We start from the raw sequence: 21,559 nt of genomic DNA, 5'->3' as shown, positions 1-21,559 counted from the left end.
AAACCTATCAGAAAAGGAAAGTCTCCCCTGCTCCTAACGGCAAACGCTATTGCCAATAGCACAAACCCTTTTGACGTTTTTTGTCTTTTTAAAGTTTTGTCTGGGGCTGATGCTGCAGTGGGATTGGAGACAGGGCGAGGGTCTAAATCCAAGAAATTAGAGAAGACAGAGCCCTGCATTGAAGGGAAAGCCCACAGTCTCCACTGGAAGATGGCTGGGGTAGGAGCAAGGACAAAACTCTGACTTTAATACAATAGTCAATGATCAGCCGTCTGGAAATTAGGCACACACTGCCTTTGGGGCACAGACCCTTTGTCGCCGATCCCTACCCGTGAGACATGGTCCGAGTGACAGCGGCAGTGACAGACGGCATTGCCAGAGAGAAAGGCACCCCAGCCATCTTGCCCTGTGGGGCTGTCCAGTCCCGCCCTGAGAGGACCAGAGTGGAGAGGGCCACAGAGCAGAGGTGTCTCATGCTCATTTTCAAAATCAACAAGTAGTAAGTGGTAGGACCCAAATCAGCACCCCCTGAGGCCCAAGCTCCCCCTCTGAACCCCCTACCCCAACACCACTCTGACAACAGGCTCCTTCTCTTCCACAATACCCAGATCTGAGTTTTGAAGAATCAAGGCCATTTCCCTCTTTCTCTTGAACACAATGAGGGGAGTGACGTCCTTTTCGTTGAACCCTCCTATTGTTACTTGAGGCTTATCCAGAGTATGAGGAGCCTGGTACTCAGTAAATTTCCACTGCACACCTGGCTGCCTTCACTCCGGGGTGTCGGCCGTGGCCCAGAGAGCAGTGTGGAGGGGGCGGGCGAGCCGCCCCAGAGCCACACTTCATCAGCTAAAATATGGATCCCTGTGGAGGAAGCTTCATTCTAAACCCAGGCTCCATTCCAAGGCAGCTTGTTCCCTCATTCCTCTCATTCTTGACTGCTTGGGCTTAAAAACCTGTGTTCCCAGATGGGAAGGTGGGAGTTGGATTCCCCTCAGCGGCCTGCATTCCTCAGACTTTGGGAAGTTGTGGAATATTTATTGAGTAGATTTCCAGCCTGTTCCCCACACTTAAGCTGAGTTCCCTGGACTGGTGCAAAGTATTTTCTGGGTTCCTTTAAATAAGACAGAGCCCCCACCCTGCCATTCCTTGTATTAATTTATCGGCTCTAGCCCCAAGATTGCTTGGTTAATAAAAGGCCTCCCATTCGGAGACAAGAGTGGACAAAGCTTAAAATCTCTCTGGCACTCCTCAGACAAAGAAATCGGATTAATTTCAGAGTCCAGTCAAGGTAGAAAGCACAAAAGTTCATCAAAGGGAGGGGCAGTTAACTCCCAATATCTACAGCAGATTATTTCTAACTAATCTATCAGTCCCCAAACTCTGTTGCTCATTAGAATCCCCTGAGGCACCAGTCATGATCCATACCAGTTAAATCAGAATATCTGGGCATCAACATTTTTTTTTATAGATCTTTAGATGATTCCAATGTATACAAAGTTTGGAAACCACTGAGCTAATCAATACATAGTTATGAAGTGCCTATGATGTACCCAGCCATAAAGAAGCCATGTCCTCAAAAAGGTCATATGACCTGGTAATAGAAAAAAGAGTTTGCAGAATTTTAAAGCTGCTAGATCATCTGCTAAAGCAGCCTCCTCACGTTACAGAGGAGAGTACCTGAGTCCAGAATGAGGAGGTGACACACCTATGGACACACAAGGACCTTGTGCAGAGCCCCCCTGAAAGCGGAACCCTTGACCCTCAGGCCAGGGCTGTCCATACCCTGCCAATCTTCCTCCTTCACTTTTTGCCCTCAAGGACAGCCAAAATGTGGATAATTCAGCTTGAGCACAAAAAGGCCATCTGATATCATGGCCAATTAATCATCTCCAATTCCAACATGACCAAATAAAGTTCAGGCTCAGGCACGGTTGGGCTCCATGCTCTTCTCCAGCTGTTCTTCACATTACCTTCCTTCAATGCTAAGCACTCCTTGAAGCAGAGCAAGTGCCTCCTCTCCTTCCTGGAGCCCCGTAACCCCCAAGACAGCACTGAATGTGCAGCAGCCACCAACAGACCAGGGGTTCAAGCTCAGAGGCTGTAGCCTGAGTTTGGCCACCAATGAGCTGGGTGACCTTTGGTCAATCATCCATCAGAATGGCCTAGAATATTTCCAATATTCCTGGAATATTTCTAGGATTTCAGAAGGTCTAGAGGAGTCCCCTAGTGCCTTGAAACCCCCCAATGGCAGTCTAGACAGGAGGTATCCCCTCAAAGCAGAAGCCACGTGTCGCTCCTAAGCTCCCTGCCTGGCCTCTGTGTTGGGGTGGCCCTGCTTGGCTTTGCATGAGGGATGCCCAGATGCCTGCCAGGTGGTGAAGTGAGGAGCTATTTGTTCCAGCTCATGCCCTCCCGTCTTCTCGCACACGCTGGAGGGCACAGCCACCGCCCCATTCCACTCCATTACCTGCCCCACCACCCTAGGAATGGCTCAGTGCTGGCCCTGAGGCCTGGTGTCTGCATGATCAGCCCACACCCCAGTAACCTGGATTCTGTTGATTTTGCAGCTGCTACAAGCCATCCCTGTCGGGGTCGGCCAGGTGTACGGCTGTGACAATCCCTGGACGGGCGGTGTGTTCCTGGTGGCTCTGTTCATCTGCTCACCACTCATCTGCTTGCATGCAGCCATTGGCTCCATCGTGGGGATGCTGGCAGGTAGGACAGGGCCCCTCTCAGTGGGGACAATTTTCCTGAGGTCAGTCTCACCCGCACACAGCAAATATTCCAGACTTACTGTCTTCACTGGAATTTTTAAGCACTATCAGGGTTAGGGACTTACTTTTCCCTTTCCTGACTCTCCAAAGGCAGCAGATTTTAGTAGCAGGACATGTGGAGAGGTGCAAGAGAGATGAAGATAGGTTGGCCTGCAAACTGAGCCCCTAGGAAATGAAGCGGGTGAGAGAAAAGAGTGAGGGACAGTAGCAGACTAAGCTGGGGCATAAGTGACCCAACACTTTGAAATTTAGAGTAAGCGAGAAGAAAAAATTTCTGCAAAAATTGGATTGCCATTTGAAAATGTGATTTAATATTTCTGCATATATGTATATGTATGTACATACATTTATATAAGCATATGCAAATACAGAGTCAGAAATTAGAGTTGGGGGAATTGGGAACAGGAGCCTGTTGACTTACTTCAGTATTTTTCAAAAATGTTTTGGAAGCAGAACTTTAAAAAAAAATTATTTGGAAATAATTTCAAACATCAAAAAAAATTACAAAAATGAAGGTAGCACAAGAGGCCCCTATAAATTCTTTACCCAGATTCACCTATTGTTCACATCCTACCCCATTTGTTGTATCATTTCTCTATCTCCATATACCTACATGTGTACAGACATGCTTTTTCTCCACCTATTTGAAGGAGAATGTTTTCATTTGATATCTTTCTTGCTAAAAATGCCGCTGCTCTGGCCTGTGGAGTTGGGAGGGGCTGGAGTCCCACCAGCCCGGCCTCCCACCACCCTGGAAGTACCCATAGCTCTGTGTAAAATCTTTAAAAAACAGTTTGGAAACCACCGCTGTCTTCCCACTGGTGGTTTCCGAAGACCAGACACCATTGGTAGAGGCTCCTTTGATGGCTAGGGTAGTGGGTGTGAGGGGAACGGCTGGAGTGAGGCCACCACGAGTCCTGGCACCAGCCACGAGGTGGCCTTTGGGCCGAGGCTCAGAACCAGCCAGAAACACCACACCTTGTCCCACAGCCCTGACCGTGGCCACGCCCTTCGAGGTCATCTACATGGGTCTCTGGAGCTACAACTGCGTCCTGTCCTGCATCGCCGTCGGGGGCATGTTCTACGCGCTCACCTGGCAGACCCACCTGCTGGCCCTCATCTGTGGTGGGTATTTAAGGAAGCTGACAACTAAGTCACTCTGCTATTCTTTCCTCCCCTCTGACCTTGGTGACATGAAATTCATGGTGACCACTCATCAGAACTGAGCAGCAGTCATAGCAGAACCAGTGGCCTGGGTCTTTAACAGCTGGGGGACTTGAGTTTCCTCCTCTGTCTTATGGAGTCACAGCCACTATTATGGTTATTATATTCACACCATGTTGGAAAATTTACGCAGAGGTCACACATGCACTTCCTCGTATGCTAGTGGCAGCATTCCTGCTCTCAGTAACCCCTCATTCAACAACTATTAATATCTGTAGGGCACCACTAAGTGCCAGTTCCTAGGCAAGGCATGAACCATACAGTGGTGACCACATCCTCATGAAGACATGGTCTAATGGAAGAGAAACCATGGCACAGTAATTGAGGTTGTAATGTCTAAAAAGACCTTTGGGAAGATCTAGTGAGATGGTGTATCTAGGAGCAGTGAGATCTAAGAAAATTGTAACATAGCTCTGTAGAAGCTTGAATTCTATAGAGTCAACAGAGAATGCTGTGTCCTCTATTGACACAGAAATTGGTCACAGGCCTTATTGTATCTGCACCCAGCCCCACATCCTGTGCTTGTAGACATAGGAACTAACTCAATCCTCCCAAGATGACTACCAGGCAGAGATTGTCAGCCCCACTTTAGAGATGAGGAAATGAGACCCAGAGGGGTTAACCAAACTGCCCTAGAGCCTAGCTATAAATGGCAGAAGCGAGATTCAAAACCCCACTCCCATGTTTCCACCAGCCTTCCTGTCTTAGAGTTGCTCATATTCTCTGGAAATAGCAAGACTTTAATAAGCAAACTAGAGACAAGTAAAAGGCAGAATAGCATCCAGAAGAGCTTTTCTTTTGTTTTTTCCCCCTCCCCATTTAAGTGCAGAAACTCAAAGTAACTTCCATGCCTCTTGTATCCCCTTCAGCAGCCAGTACAAGGGTGAACAGGGAGACAGTGCGCTCCATAAATATTTGTTAAGTCCAAAGTGCCAGGTATTTTGAAGTTCAGACTGTAACTGCCTCAGCCTTCAAAGAAGTGCCAGATTCCTGTGGCTAGAACCATCTGAGAAGGCTTCAGAGGGAGGCTGGGGTTCATCTCAACACTTTCAGGGTGGGATTGGATAGGCAAAGAGAGAAAGAAGGTGTTCGGAACAGAAAAACAGAAAGAGTGAATGAGCCGGGAGAGAAGGAGCTTATCCAGACGCACCAGGGGTGTGGCAGAGCTCCCCTAACTTTCCTGAGGGCTTCCATCCTGTGCTGGAACCCAGATACCTGGCTCATAGGGATGAGCTCAGGGACCCAATAAGGTCCAGCTCTAATGGGACTTGGTGAGGGTCCAACAGTATCACAGTCACTCAGAATCTTGGACAGGAGGGACCTTATCTGGAGCCCATCTAGTCTGACTCCTCACCCTCCAGAAAGGTAATTATCCAGCCATTCAGCCTATTCTAGAGCATTCCCAAGGTCAATGTGGACAAGCGAAATATGCTTTGTGACCCCCGACTCTATGCAAGGCTACCAAGGAAGTAGGAGGGGGAAAAAGGATATATAAGCTTTACTCTCTGCCCTCAGAGAATGCGCAGTCTGGTGGGAGACAGGCCACTCCTACCTGCAAAGATAACTGATAACGTCAGGCACACAGGCCTGTTGTCAGGATGTGGTGTAGACACTGAGGCTGATGGAGACAGGGTGGGACCCCCGCTGGTGGGGAAGGGTGGGGGCGGGCCCTGAGAAGCTGACTCGATGGTCCTTGTTCCTCCACAGCCCTGTTCTGTGCATACATGGGAGCAGCCCTCTCCAACATAATGGCGGTGGTAAGTTTGGATTCTCCTGAAGACCATGCGTTTCCCAGCTAGGGCTTCAGCACGTTTGGAGCCTTGTGGGAGAATCCTGAGAAGGTTATGGTAGCTGGTGCTCCACACAATACCTTTGTCAGGCTTTATACAGGGTTTGTACAGAAAAGGACTGGCAATTATACATGTGCCTCTGAAGTGTGAGTGGTGTGTGTGTGTGTGTGTGTGTGTGTGTGTGTGTGTGTGTGTGTGTGAAAGAGGGAGTGATATAACCAGCAGTGGAGAACTTGGATGGACAGAGAGAAGTACTCGTGGGAGTACTCCTGAATGTGGGAGATCATCAATTCTTAGGCCAATTTTCAGCCCTGTCAATTAAGAGATTCTGATCGTGGGCAAAGGTGACAGCACCTCAAATTCCTAGACCAACGACTCATATGTTATGAGTCCAGACACCAATGCCGTCACTAGGGGAGGACCTCCATCCTCAACCCCTACCTTCTTCCCCAGAGTCCCTGGAGCCTGGGAACATTTTCAGACCCCGGTGCTTTTGTTTCCAGGTTGGTGTGCCACCAGGCACCTGGGCCTTCTGCCTCTCCACTCTCATCTTCCTGCTCCTGACAACCAACAACCCCGCCATCTACAGGCTCCCCCTCAGCAAAGTCACCTACCCAGAGGCCAACCGCATCTACTACCTGACAGTGAAAAGCAGTGAAGAAGAGAAAGCCCCCAGCGGTGACTAGCCAAGTTCCAGGCAGACATACTCTTTGCCTGGAACTAATGTCTGCTCCCTGTTATCTCAGTTCTGGGTCAATCAGCTGCAGTGCTCACCTTTGCCTCTCCTTGCACCGTGTGGGACCAAACGCACCTGTAACTCTCTTTCCTGGTGGTGGTTTTCTCTCCGTCCCCAAATCACCATAACTATCTATCGTGTAACATTAGAGAAAGTTGGTAATGAGCTTGCTGGATTTAGAAGTAAAGCATGTGTGTTAAATGCCATCGACTTCAAACAGAAACATTATTTGTATTTTAGTCTTTGGGGAAGGTGGTTAAGAGATCATCTTCTTGGCATGCTTAACTAAATAATAGATGCTGTAAAATTGAACTTGTTGAGTGGTGCGTAGGCAGACACAGATTGGGTGAAAATTCAGGGGACACGTGCAAAGAATTGAAGGTGCCATAGTGCACAGAACTAATGGCTGATGGGCGCATCCAGCTTTATATAAAAGAGAAGAATTTCACGGTGATAGTCAAAACAGAGACAACTAGGGCACTGAGCGTGTCTAAATAGGGAGACTCAAGCATTCAGTAAAGGGCAAGATGCTATTCCATAGCAGGAAGGAAATCATTACTTAAAATCCTATGTATGACTTTTATTATGAAGGATAAGCATTTCTCAGTGTAGCTCAAACCAGCAAATTTGAGCTGAAGTTTCAGTTGAGGAAAGTACCTGAGCTCGGTGTGTGAAAAGCTGAGGAAATTGATTTAGTTGTCCTAGTTCCTTGTGGGTGTTGGAGGCTCTATGAGGTCTGTGCTACTTAAATGATTAGCCTTGTCTGTCGAAGGACAAATAATTATCCATGAATTTCATAATTTGGTTTCCCGATTAATATAGTCATTAGCTTGCATTCAGTCTTTAGTTATATATAGATCAGGGGTTGACAAACTTTTTCAGAAAGGGTAAGATATTTTCGGCTCCCGAGGCCATACAGTCTCTTTTGCAATTGTAGCGGAAAACACCCTTACACAATATGTAAACAAATAAACCTGGTTGTGTTCCAATAAGACTTTATTAAACAGACAGCAAGCTAGATTTGGCCTCCAAGCAGTGGTTTGCCAGAGCCTATTATGCATGATCACCATAATAATAATTAGGAGCTGATGGGCAGTGGGCAGGCCCAGAGAACACTACCGGCTTCTTTACAACAGACATAGCCACAAAGCCATTTATATGCTGGGTGATAGTGTGAAGTTTCTTAGGATGTGGAGGGGACTCAAATAAGATGAATATGACCAGAGTCAGGAATATCGGCCCTGAGGTTCTCAGAAAATTGACAGGCCCAGTGATGTGCACTCGGGGTGCAGTTTTAAACTGTCCCTCCTTCTACATAAAAGTCTAGGGAAAACCCCTAAGGCTCACCATCCTCAGTCCCCTCATTCTGATTTTCCCTCTGCCACCAGGTACACCACCAGGAGAGGAATAAAAAACTATGACCCTTCAGGGCAGGAGTTTCCAGCAGAAAGAGCAGGGAGGCTTATAGCATCTCAGAGATGGAAGGGAGTGTGAAGGCCAGGTGGTCCCCCTAATCTATGACGCACAAATGCCTCCATAGGGGAGATGGGGACTTCAGTTCCCACCAGGCTTCCAGATGGAGCCCACCAGGCTCCCAGATGGAGCTCAATTACCCAAAATGGAGGGGAGACCCCCAAGGTATTCTAACAAGAGATACTAGAACCAGAGATAACTCCGCAAATGGCCCTAGGAGATCCTAGGATCCTAGGAGATCCTCTCTCCTCTCCATTAAGCCCTCTCTTGAACCAAGAACTGGTTCTGATGGCAACTGTCTTTTACTGGATTTCCAGGAGAGGAAAACTAGTTGGATGTGAAAATTTTCAGCTCATTTGGACATCGTTATCTTTCCCCTTCTCTTCCCACCCCACTTCATAGTTTGTCACTTACAAGGTACCACCTTGGTCACAGGGATCTGGTTTTTGGGTATTTCTTCTCTGAACTTCCCATTTTAACCCCCCTAAGAATTAAAAGTTAACCGTATTGTAAGCTGCCAAACTAATTTGAAGATAAATGGATAAAAGCTAAGTAGTCGGGAAAAGGAAAAACTATGTCCTGCAAGTCTAGAAAAACCACAGGACCCCCGAAATTCTATAACACACTATGATCAACATGGCCAGATATTTATGTAGAAATAGAAAAACAAATTATCAACTAGTTTGATAATAAGAAATGCCTGGATAAAGTATTATTAATCACTAAATTAATTTGCCGAAAGAAGTCATACAGGAGTGATAATTGTTTTTAAAATCATCTCTTTGGGCTAAGATGCAAAAAATTGATGGTATTTCCCAAATGCAGTTAAGCCAGCTCCTTCTGGAGGCAGAACAAATCTCATTAAGCCAGGCTGGTGGGCAGATGCTGTGTCTCTATCGTGGGCATGGATAAGTGTGGGGCAGGAGTGAAAATCCCCACCCCTCTAAGAAAAGTCTGCCCAGTGCAAATGACTCTGTCCACAGGCCATGGACAGATACCCACATGTCCTCGGAAGTAGCCCAAATAGTCTAATGGGACAGGACAGATTTCCCAAGTGATCTTACCCCACCTTCACTAGCACTTCCCCATCTCACTGACCCTAAATGAGTAGCAGGAAAGCTCTAAACTTACAGATTCTTACCACCAGCATGAGGTTGCATGGGGCCGGCCACCAGGAGGGAAAGAGAAGAGTTTTAGGGCCCACATCTCAGCTTTTTCCACTATCACCCCAAACTACTAGCAGTAGCTCTTGGTTGTATAAATGGTAGTTGAACATACGTATTTATGGATAAACATTAATAATCAATCATTAAAGAGAGTAGGAATGTAAGTGTGGGTTTGGGGAGAAGGAGGCTTTAGAGGAGACACTGTCTTAATTCTTTTTTTCTATCATACACACCCCTCTCCACTGTCCCATCCCCAAATTTTCTCATCTCCTCTCCCTTTGGTCTCACCATCCCCCCTCTTTTCATCTTCTCTCCTACACTAAAAAGTTCCATGGTCAGCATGAAACAGTGCTGTCCTGTTGCAATTTTAAATGATCAACCTCGAGTTACCTTTCCAATTTCTTCCATGATAATCGACATAGTCAAGTTTTCTACTTCTTCTTGGTCAAACTTGAGAGTTTGTTTCCTGGGAAATAATCCATTTTCTTTAGTTTTAAATTTTTTGTTGCCATAGAGTTAGTCATAATATTCTCACAATAATTTCAGTCTCTTCTGCGTTTGTGGCTTTGTCTCCTGTGTAATTTCTCATCTTATGTAATTTTGCTCTCTCTTTTCCTTAATCAGGTTTGTGAGAGGTTCATCTATTTTATTAGCTTGGTCAAAGAAGCAGTTTGAAATTTATTTGTCCTTTCTATTATACTTGTTTTGTTTTGTTTTCTATTTTACTGGTTTTTTTGTTCTGTTTTCTTGTGGTTCAAATGTTCTTTTCCTGTTTTAAAATTGATGTAAAGTTTCTTCATTTTAGATCTCTCTTTTTTAGCAACAAAGGCATTTAAGACTATTATTTTTCCCCTGAGTACAGCTTTAGCTGTGTAGGTTTTGGAATAAAGTATTCTACTTTCATCAGTTTTTAAATAGTTCGTAATTTTAGTCTTAATTTCTCTTTGACCCAAGAATTTTTTAAGAATGTATTTCTTAATTTCTAATAGGATCTTTTGATATTTTTAACTTTCTTTATCTAGTTTAATTGGATTATAAACAGAGAATATGACCTGTAAAATCTCTATTCTAAAACTTTATAAATTTTTCTTTGTAGCCTAGTACTTGATTGATTTTGGACACATAAAATGCAAAATTTTTATTTGAAGAAAATACATATTAAATTGATTGATTAATTGCATCATTCAATTCTTCTATGTATTTATTTTTTGTCAATGGGATCTTAATTCTGATAAGGGTTTATTAAAATTCAACTGTAATTGTATGTATGGTTTTATTAAACTCTTTGTATTTCTAAAATTTTTGTCTCTTATGTAGCTGCTATATTTTTTATGCCTATTGACTATCATTGATTCTTCATAAATTTTATCTTTCACTGTTACAAACTACCACTTTTATCCTTGTTAGTGCTTTTAACCTCATTCCAACATATCTGACATTAATGTTGCCACACCTACTTTCTTCCAGTATTTTCCTGTCCCTTTGTTTTAACTTTTATGATTTTCTTTTAACTTTATCATTTTGATTTAACTATAGTTCTTAAAAATAACATAAAACGATGTTTTGGTTTCATAAGATAATCCAACCTCTTCATATTTTGTGTAACAGTCAATAAATATGCTTGTTTTATTTCTTCCACTTTATTGTTTACTATTTATTTTTCATTACTGCTTTTGCTTTTTCACTTCTTCATTTTGCACTTTAATCGTGTTACTATCTTTTTCTTTCTTCCCTTTTCTTATTTGGAAGGTTTGTTATTCTTTTCCATTCCACTAGTCGTTCCTACCTCTTTCCCAATACTCATAATCAAAAGTATATTTCTCTATTATTATATAAAAACAAGATGCCAAATAGTTTAGCCTGGCAAGATACCCCATTTCTCCAGTGCTCCTTCCTCACACTGAAGAATGAAAACCTTTATAATACTTTCACAATTCTCTTTCCCAGTCCCGCACGCCGTCCCTAACACATTTTTACTTCTCCAGGGTCATCCACCCTCAGATTTTGCTAAGATCATTTATCATTTTTAATTTTTTCCCTTGCAATAGCCCTTTTTTTCCCCCAAGAATTCTTCTTAACCCCTATATCACACATTCCCAGTAATTCTATCATTGTCCATTTGGAGTTTACTATTTATATTGGACCTTACCTTTTAGCACTCTTTCCTATATTCTTCACCTTCCCCTGTTTTGTGATGTTTGTTGTGATTCATTAATTCCCTGTTTAGGACTCTTTCTTGACTATTCAAATAATATATGAAAGAATACAGGTGACATGTTCTCTGACTGCATGTCCACGGTTTCTTTCTCCTAGTGAATAAATGACATTTTGGCTCAGGATGTGGTCTGTGGGCTGCAACTTTTCTCTTCAGTTGTCTGTAGCTGTTGTGCTTTCATTTTCTGGCTGCCAAGTGTCTCTGGCTTCTCATCCTTTTCCCTTTGTAAACAACCTGTTCTTTCTTTCTAGAAGGTTGTATGATTTTCTCCTATCCATATGTCAGGTCTGCTTGATCCCCGATCCAAGTTGTTCATCTCTCTCACAATTTTTGCCATTTGTATTTTTGCTCTGCTTTGAGATATTTCCTCCGTTTTATCTTCTAGGCCACTGATTCACATCCCAACAGTAATGTTTCTTTCCTTCACATCAACAGATAAATTGAATTTTTTAATTCATAAGTAATGTTTTTCATTTCAGAATATCTTTGGCATGGGGGCCAAAATTTAATTTCCATGTGTCTTTAAATTATTTTTTCATTGTTGTCTATCTCCACTTGCTCCAGAAATCAAATATAGCTTCTGGTAACTTGTGTTGCCAAATTCCTGCCTACTCCCCTTATTCCATGACTGATGAGCCCATATTGGTTGGTTGCTTAGGGACACTTGCCAACTTTCATGAGCCAAGCCCCTAGGAACTCTGCCTTGTGGCGTGACCTCATTCACTCATTCATCCAGAAGACATTGTATGAGGAACTTTTAATATGTTACTCAGGCCCCCATTTGACAACAAACCAGGAAAGAATCAGACCAGTTCCTGCCTTCAAGGAATTCATTTTATGGGGATTTGCCTGGCCAGGTGAATAGTCTCACCTGAGGTGAAAATGAGGATCACACCACACATTGCCTGAGCCACATAAGTTCGCAGCATCAGTTTCATTGCTTTGAACGAACTATCTGGTTGTGTTGGTCATCTGTTAAGGAAAAGTATCCAGCATGATTTTAAGGGATCCAGGAAATTGCTGTCCCTCTTCTCCTTTATCTTGCCATTACCTCCCACCCAAACATTCCCAGCCATCTCTTCAGTTTTAGGCTTTGAACCTGTTAAAACATAAACAGTCCTGGGAAGGTAACATAGTAAGCATGATTAATCATTTGTATCTTAGGTTGAAGGAATCATTTCTGAGAATTGGTTGAAAGGAAAAGGAAGGGAAAAGTACGAAGAAAACAAATGGGTAGCACATTTTAAGAGAGTCTTTGGCGTGCTGGGATGAGGCTAAGCTGGGTGAATAAGGTATGGAGCCCCCTCGTCTTGTCAGGAATGATAACAAAGGCTCTGTATTTGGCTTAGAGAAAAGAAGAAATGCCTGGGACTGGGACTGTCTGCAGTATGACACAGCACATGTGGGAGAAGAAGTCAACTTACTCAACATTACGTCAGAGCATAGAACAAGGACCACTATGAGGGAGTGATTAGCAGGCAGATTTTGCATCAGTGGAGAGGGGTGCTTTTTCACAATGAAAGTTGCCTAAGAAATGGCTGTTCTGTGCACCCCTGAGTTCCCTGGTCTGGCAGTGCAGGAGTATGAACTGAAAGCCTGTTGCAGATGCTTGCTTTCGGTGGGGGTAGACCAGATGACCACTGTAAACTTTCTCTTCCAACTGCAAGTTTCTGTGATTCTGTGGCCCCAAGTGCATGCAGAGGAATGAGGAGGAGGTATCACTGAGGTGGCAAAAAGTTAAGAACATAAAGATCAAATGTACCAAAAATATACAATTGTTGCCTTTACAGCTTTTCCTAGAGCTTAACCAGTTCGCTATTTGGTCGGTTTACCAAAATGGTCAACATGGTTGCTGTGTGGATGCAGGCTAAGAAAGAACAACACTCAACTGTACCGTGTCCTGGACCTTCTCCTCCCTCTCACTCTGCCCTCTCAGGGGGCTCTTCCCCTGGCCAGTCCTCCAAGATCTGCCCATCGAGGAACTTGATCTTCCTGGCCTGTATCTGTGGCTACATCAAAGCCATGCGCTTCCTCTAGGAAGCACAAACAAATTGAAGCACATGGCTTTGTTTTCTTGGGTCATAAAGGTTGTGAGAGCCTGGGGACAGCTATAATCTAAAACCAGGTAGGGGTTGGTAGTTTCAGTGTGGCTATGATTTCTACTCAATAAAACACAGTCTCATTTGGCAACTTTATTTTTTTTATTTATTTATTAGTTTCAGGTGTACAAGACAAGGTAATACTTAGACGTTCATCATTTATATCCCTCACACTGTGAACCCCCCTCCCCCCATCCACTATCCCTCCGACCTCACACTGAATCATCACATTATATATATATAAAATTATAGTTGGCATTCATTAATGTTTAGCTTCTGGTGTACAATGCCATGATCAGGTATCCACAGTATCCCTGAGGTGGTCTCCCAAATAGGACGCATGTCCATCGGATACCCAACAATATCTTTACAACATTATTGAATACCTTCCCCAAATTAATTTTCAAAAAAACCCTGAGGCCATCTTGTGGTTACCAGCTGCTTCCAAATCCCTTCGCCTTTCCCCTTATCCCCAACCCCCCCACACACCCATCTAACAACTCTCGGTTTTTTCTTTGTGTCCCCAAAACTGTTTCTGATTAGTTCATTCACATAGTCTTTTCTTTAGATTCCATATATAAGTGAGATCATATGGTACTTGTCTTTCTCTTTCTGACTTATTTCACTTAACATAATGTTCTCTAGATCCATCCATGTTGCTGCAAATGATAAGATTTCTTTCTTCTTTATGGCTGCGTAGTACTCCATTGTATAAATGTACCACAGCTTCTTAATCCAGTCATCTACCGATGGGCATTTCGGTTGTTTCCATATCTTGGCTATTGTGTAAAGTGCTGCAATAAACATAGGAGTGCATACAGATTTTTGAATTGGAGTTTTGGATTTCTCCGGGTAGATGCCTAGGAGTGGAATTACTGGATCATAGGGTAGTTCCATTTTCAGATTCCTGAGATACCTCCATACTGTTTTCCATAGTGGCTGCACTAATCTGCAATCCCACCAACAGTGCACTAGCGTTCCCTTTTCTTCATTTGGCAACTTTAAAGGCCTTCACTTTTTATGGGAGATTTTTTTAACTTGCTTGGCTTTTTCTGACTCTTGCCATTCAGAGAAGATAGATGAATTCATAGGGAATCCTTCTGTTCCTAATGGAACTAGATTTCCGAGGTCCCAAGGAGGGAGGTCAGGAGATTGCCAAAAAAGTCCCTAAACTCTGTGAATTGATAGCTAGGAGTCCCTAGCCTACTCCTACAGCTGCACAGGCTGCTGGAACAGAATGGAGTAAAGGAAGTATTAATAGCCCGATGGAGAATTTTTAGCTCTGCTTACATTTGTTCCTCATGAACTCTGGCCTTTTCCTCTGGAGGCATCTGAATTCTCCAAGTTTAGTGGTCAATGTAGCCTCCTCTCTCTGTGAGGTTGAAAATGTCGAGTTGAAGAGAGCCATAAGCTTTGTGAAGACAACTTAGTGCTGAAGTGAATTCTGATTGACGGAGCCTTCAAGAAAATAACCTGTAGGTATAGACAGATGTCCTGGGAGCTGTTGGTATCTGAGCTGCCATCTTCAATAAGACCTCGCAGAGACAAGATTCCATTTTGGTCTTCTACTTTCCAGGAGGGCGCTTAATTGCCCCAGCCTGTGTCTAGTGTGTGTGACTAATACTCAATACACTGTGAAGCACCACGGTTCCACTTGGTTCATTGAAGAACATGTGAACTTCCTGGATGGCTCCTCGGGAGTAGTCATTTTCTGTCTTTTCAAATTGGTGACATATTATCCATAGGTAGTATCATCCCCCTGTTACTTTTGGCATGGATGCTTTGGGGAATACAGTGAGGGAACTGCAAACAGTTCAGGAGCCCTCAGGAGAGGCTAGAGCAAGAGGGCAATGGATGGGTATCCAGGGCTGAGCCAAGAGACCAGCCAGCTGGGAGACAAGGAAAAACGTCATCAGCAGACAGCCATGAGTTTGGAATTTGTAACATCAAGGGCAGTTCCCCTGTGCAGGGAATTGGTCTGCAGTCAGTTCCCCACCTGTCCCTGGTATTTGGGGCCTGCCAGTTTCCTCTCCCCCCCACCCCTTACCCACAACCCCCACTTTTGTTTGCTTTCCTTCTTCTGAAGGCCCTGCGTGATCAGGATCCCTCTTTGGCAGTTTCAAAACACCTGGCACAGTGCTTAGGGGGGCTTTGACGTCAGTGGAGAGTTTGTCTATTCAGGTGTAGCTAATTTCCTCAGTGTGGGGTTCTGTTTCTGAACCTGGGTAAGCCAACTCACACCCTGTCACAGAATGGAGGGGGGAGGGGGAAGGAGAGAAGGGTACACAAGCCTGGGAGGGGGTGATGCTTGACCCATTATACCACAAAGCCAAACAAAACATGTTTGGATTGGGCCCCCTTCCCCAAACTCCAGCCTGCCAGACACCATGGCCTTATGGGACTTGGGAGGGCTGGCTTCCCTACTATATAGAGCTCAGCGTCATTTCTGGCGTTGTGGGTCAGGTCATACCCTTCTTACTCTGAGAGGGTCCCATGGTGAGTCCCCAGAGCTTCAGATAGTAGAAGTCAGAAGGAGGAAAGGTCTGAAAACTTCCACAGAACCAGAAAGACGGCATCTCGTATTGGGCTGCACAGAAATTTCCATCAAGATGCTGATGGCAGTACTGTTCCCCAGCCTGTGCCCTGCCTGTATGGGGAACTGAGTGAGTGTACTGAGGTTGAAAGGCAAATTGACCCCCTGAGGAGACAACACTTAGATGATCGCTTTAAAGGCAAATACTGGATCGAGAATTCTAATGAGAGGCATAAGTGGATGATAATGCCTGAAGGAGGACGGGAAAGCTACTGCTAGACAGTCCCCAGCTCTGCCCCTTTAAAGAAAACCTGCCTGTTCAAACCAGGTCAGGGAACCATGGTAGCCAGAGCCAGGATTCCCCAGGGAATTTAGGAAGTAATCTTTTGTCAGGAAGGCCGGAGTGAGCGTGTGCAAGCTACAGAAAGAGCATTTGTCTTTTCCTCTCCCTCCTCCTCCATGGTACCCTTCCTCACCCAGAAGACATTGTGCCAGGCTTAGAGTTAGGAAATGAAAAGGGAATTTACAGAAAGCCAGCAAGAGGATGGGCTGGAGGGCTCCAGGAAGTGAAGGAGTTTGGGTTTAGGGAGAAGTCTAACGCCTGGAGTGGAGGACGAGAGACACCTCCCAATCAGAAAGAAGCTTCTTCCCAAATCCCAATGGTCTAGAGTCCTGCGCAGGACATCAAGAAGAGTCCAGGTAAGAGGTCCTGGGGGAGAGAAATGGGTCAGGCAGATCCCCTCGTCAACAGGGCCATCTGACTTTTCAAAGGAAGAAAAAAGGGAAAAGCTGATCTTTTGCTGTTCCTTGCTTGTGTTGAGCTGTCTTATCTGGGGAAGGCCAGTCCTGGTCTGGGGAACTTTACTAACAACTCCAAAGAGAGTTTAGATTCTGGAAGCTTTAAACTGGAAGAACTCTTTTTTTATCATTCAATCCCCTCACTTTATAGATGAGGAAACCACAGCTTGTCCGGGTGATAAAAGAGCCTGGACAAAGGTGTCCTAACTCACAGCCCTGAGCTCTTCTTGCTCACCTGGTGATGGATCCAGGTTAATCCATCATCCCTCAAATCCCTTTACCACCATTCCTGCCCTCTGGATGAGTCTTCATATTGTCTGTCATCCTTTCCACAATTCTGTAACCCACAGCTATAACATGAGTATGGTTCCTATGGCAGCACCTGTTGAGCTGTGGGATGCTAATGAGGTAAATTTGAAAACCTTCTCCCAGGAGTCTGCTGCTTCCAGGATGGTGGCACTAGTCCAGGCCTTTTCGCCTCTCTCCTCAGGTCTTGACCCCATCTACAGACATGCCGATAGAACTAGACCATCTCGGTATCCACAAACATCTTAACATCCCAGCTTAACAGCCTGTCTTCTTGGTGCCCCTCTCTCCTTCAAGGTCATCTTAGATTACTGTAGACATATTCTGTGTAGCTACAGAGAGTGGATGTTTCTGGAAGACATATAGCTCTACCATAAGGAACAACATTCCAGGATATTGATGTTATCTGAACAGAGAATGGATAACCTTGGAAGGTATGTGATCTCCTCCAAAACTGGCACCAAACAATACGAGTCTTGGTGACCTTGCTGAGGGAAGACTATACTGTGAGACTCGGGAGTACCCGTGGCCAGGCTTTTGCCTGCTATCAATACCCTGGCCTTGGTATACCCCTCCTCTCAAGCTTGTGCAGCATCCACACCTTCCTTTAAGGTTAGTGGGGGGAAAATAAGTTTACTCTCAAGTGCCAACTCTGACTAATTGGCATTGATTTCTGGAGCATTGTGTTAAGAAGGATTCTGAGGCTGAATTGAAACTTACTGGGAAAATGCTATAATCAATTAGCTATGTTTGCCGTAGAGAGGGGTGGAGAGAAAGGGGAGTATGGAAATGTTGCCACAAGAGAAGAAGCTGGTGTACCAGCTTTCCTTGATCTTTCCTTGATCTTTCATTGGGTGTCACAAATGTAATGATATCCAGGTGGACTTTTGTTTTTTTTGTTTTGGTAACTTTTGTTACTCCTTTTAGGATATGAAATAATTCATAACTTTTTAAAATAAAAAATGTCACAAGTCCATTGATATCATTTGGGAAATCTCCAACTGTCCGTAAAACATTTACGTTGCAGGAGTAAAGAATAAAAACCTGGCTCCATAACTGACTAGATGTGTGGCCTCAGGTAAGCCACTTCTCTCTGGGCCTCAGTTTCCTTCTGTGAATGCAGAGACTCACAGGTCACTTGGTCAAGGATCGAGCATTCCAAGTAGTTTCACTGGATTGGAAAGGATTTCCTAACTTTTCATGTGTATGGTAACTATCAATCTAAAACTTCACCAGGGCCCTAACTTCGAAAGATATAGTCTAGAGTCTTCTGCAAATGCAATGGGAATTCAAAGCATGGAATGATTCAGATGGACAAATAAGCCAAGAATGGCTTCCTGGAGGAAGTAGAATATAAACCAGAACTTGATGGATGTATAGAAATTAGGCGAGAAGAGGAAGAAAGCACAGAGGGCCAGTGATAAGGCCAGAGTGCTGAGGCAGGAAGTTAGTCATATTGAGGAATATCTGGAAAGCCAGGTGGAGGAGTTTGACCATTATATTCTGGGCAATAGAGAGCCATGTAGATTATTGACTAAGAGTCACATAATGAGATGGTCTAGTGGTTGAAAGACAGAATGGATTGAAAGTGGGGAGATCAAAATCAGGGAGACTGACAATATAGACATGCAGTTCTGAGGGTGTGGGCTGGGGTGGGAACAGGGGGAACAGAAGGCAAAGTCATTCTGGCGACCGATCAGACAGGCGTTATCCCAGTTACAGAGAGTCTACTCCGACCGTTGCACTCTTTTTTATCACGAGGTATCTTGAAGTTAAATGAGGTACCAACTCATTTATGCTTATTAATGTCTTCTCCATGGAGTGAACCAAAGTCACCAAAAACAAAGCAAAGCTACACAAAACAAAATCTAGGCGAGTCCATTAACCAAATACCGGTCGTCAATTGTGTGGGGAGGAGAAGAGTTTAAAGCATTTACTATGAGGATGAAGTCTCGCTTATCAGGATTACAGTGGCTCATACCTTCTCTACAAATTGACTAATGCAAAAATTGGGAATTCCCAATCATTTATCTCAAGTGTTCCAATGAAATTGGCCTTCATTTTTACTCTGTGCGTCCCCCTCACAACTCACCTCCCAGTGCAGATATATTAGGAAGGCTCAGGAAGACTTTGGGGTTTTTCTTGAATCCCCCAAAGGAAAGAGGAATGGATTTTAGAGTACCTCATTAGGCTATTACATTCAAAAGCTGAGTCGAACTGACAGACCAAAAATAAATCCCTAATGAGAAGGAAAGTTTAAGGAAATAAATCTTAGACTGTAAGGGAAGAGACAGGATCGGTCTGTGTACTAGTTACTCCTGGCTCTGCCAATAGCTATCTGAACTCCACTAAGTCATTTCATTTCTCTAGGCCTCAGTTTTCCCATCTGTAAAATGAGAGAGCTAGACTGGATAATCTCAAAAGCCTTTCCAATTCTAACATTCAATGCCTCTGATAGTTTAGAGAATGATCTTTGAAAATGTCAATGAAACACAACTTCACAGAAAAAGATACCATCCCATTTACCACCCATAGGCATTCATATCACACACACACACACACACACACACACACACACACACACAGAGTAGCCCTGGAAATGACAAGTCATAGTACAAAGCTCAACTTCTGCGTGGGGAAACATAGGCCCAAATTGCGGCCTGTGTAATCATGTAGATAGAACTGGATATAGAAAAAAAATCAAATCACATACAATGTGTCACTTCAAAACAAGTCATGCTGGCATAGTAGCTAGGAAATTGCCTTGTGATGTGCGGGTATGTCCACAAACAGTAGGCTGGAGGAACATGGGACCCAGTGATCTGGGAAGGGATGACAAATGGGTCTTAATGGTAGGCCCCAGATGTTCCATGTGTTGTGATATATGGACAGCGTTGACCCACCTCCAGGAGACAGTGAAACCTATTCAAAACTTGAGAAAGAACTTGTGGAAAGTATATAGGCATGGACCTGTTTGAGTAAAGATTGATTTTCAGGAAGATTAACTAAATCATTTTTCCTCTTCTGAGAGATGTCATATATGATTTGGATTTGGTTTTGTTCCCCTCGAAATTGCAGTAAGCTTCAAAATTGTATTTGACAGGTGGGCTCTTCTACAAAAATTTTTTGACTACTGATATCTGAACGGTTGGCATTTCTGCATGTTAGAAGTCAGTAGAGGTGTGGGATACTAACGCTCCAGAAAAAGCTCTTCCAGACAAATCATGATGGCTCGTAACTATTTTTTCCTTCTCCGAATCAATGGAAGAAAAGCATCGTTGGACACTTGCCTATTAAAACATGGGTGGTGGCAATCCTCGAGGGCAGGGACCGTGCCCCTGAAATGGTCCTGAACGGCCCCCAGTGTGAAGTTACATGCACTGGGACACTTAAAAAGCTTGTTAGAGTAGGAGAGGGCAGTAGTTTTTACACCACGCAGGCATGCCAAGGAGTTACTCAACTCTAACGTTTACCCACAGGTTATCGAGGACTTTGTTAACCTATAAAAGATTCTCACCTTTATTTGAATATTAATCAAGCATTTAACATTTATGATGAGATTTATTATTTTTAAAAAAATAGTTCAATACCCTGAAATACCCAATGATTATTCGTTATACCATGCAGAAATTAAAATGTGTAATACAATTATCCCTCATTAATTTATTCAACAAATGCTTCTGAGTGCCGACAGCATACCAGGCTCATGCTAGGTGCTCCAAGTGCCAAGGCAAACTGGTATAACCCTGGCTGTCAATGACCTTCACAATGACTTGTGAAGGTGACAGACAAAAGCACATAATTGATACTTGGTAAGGGAAGAGTCAATGCTGGAAAATGTAAAATGCCAGGCATGCACTGAGATAAGGAGCCATTGTGCTTGGAGCAGAGGGGCATGCGCCATCCAAGAGAAGTGGCCTCCCTGAGCAGGTACACAGTGTGTAAGCACTGCAAAGTTATTTTCCAGAGCATTTTGCAGGCATTCTCTCATCTTCATAACAACATGAGAAAGAAATGACAGGTATCCCTTCGAAATATCTGTCATCATTCCATAGGTTGGGTTTGCAAAGTCAGCCCTGCGGGGTCTGTGGATTTCTTTCTGGGAGCCATGCCTGCAAGGAAGGAAACTGTCAATGCATAAAGAATTACATGACTTGGAAAACGCCATGCAAAAATGAGTGACTTCCGGTTCCCAGCCAGGGTTATTGTGTCTGTCTCCTTTCCCCACATCAATGCACCATCTGATGGATGTGCTCATGATATTCTTGAAATTGCCTTTATCCTTTATGAAACTTGTGACAATTGGTCCCAAAAGTGGCAGTAAATTGTTATTACCTTAGCTTTAAGTTTTTTCACAGCCTCAGGAAATGTGTTACTTTATCTCTGATCTTCGTGGTATCTTCTCCCACCGTTCATTCTCAACCCTTGGCCAGCATATCTTGAGG

General features: G+C 44.0%; 1 protein-coding gene across 5 annotated transcripts in view; it reads left to right on the top strand.

Moving 5' to 3' along the window:
- Positions 1-21,559, top strand: part of LOC308509890 (urea transporter 2) — a 466,037-nt gene that overhangs the window by 379,218 nt on the left and 65,260 nt on the right. For 2 of the 5 annotated variants that reach the window (XM_081078409.1, XM_081078411.1), the window contains exons 1-2: positions 15,932-16,709; positions 17,412-17,548. Coding sequence is in view for 1 of the 5 variants with exons in the window: in XM_081078407.1 (XP_080934533.1) it covers positions 2,568-2,715; positions 3,765-3,899; positions 5,706-5,755; positions 6,292-6,466 (508 nt within the window). In the remaining 4 variants the exon portion in view is untranslated. Of the gene's footprint in view, positions 1-2,567; positions 2,716-3,764; positions 3,900-5,705; positions 5,756-6,291; positions 6,467-15,930; positions 16,710-17,411; positions 17,549-21,559 lie in introns of those variants that run through there. The other 3 variants (XM_081078407.1, XM_081078408.1, XM_081078410.1) reach the window with 3 other exon arrangements.

This window comes from Rhinolophus hipposideros (assembly GCF_964194185.1).
Source record: "Rhinolophus hipposideros genome assembly, chromosome: 17".
Taxonomy (NCBI): Eukaryota; Metazoa; Chordata; class Mammalia; order Chiroptera; family Rhinolophidae; genus Rhinolophus; species Rhinolophus hipposideros.
The sequence above is the reverse complement of the archived record's forward strand: the minus strand, read 5'-3'. Positions and strand labels throughout refer to the sequence as shown.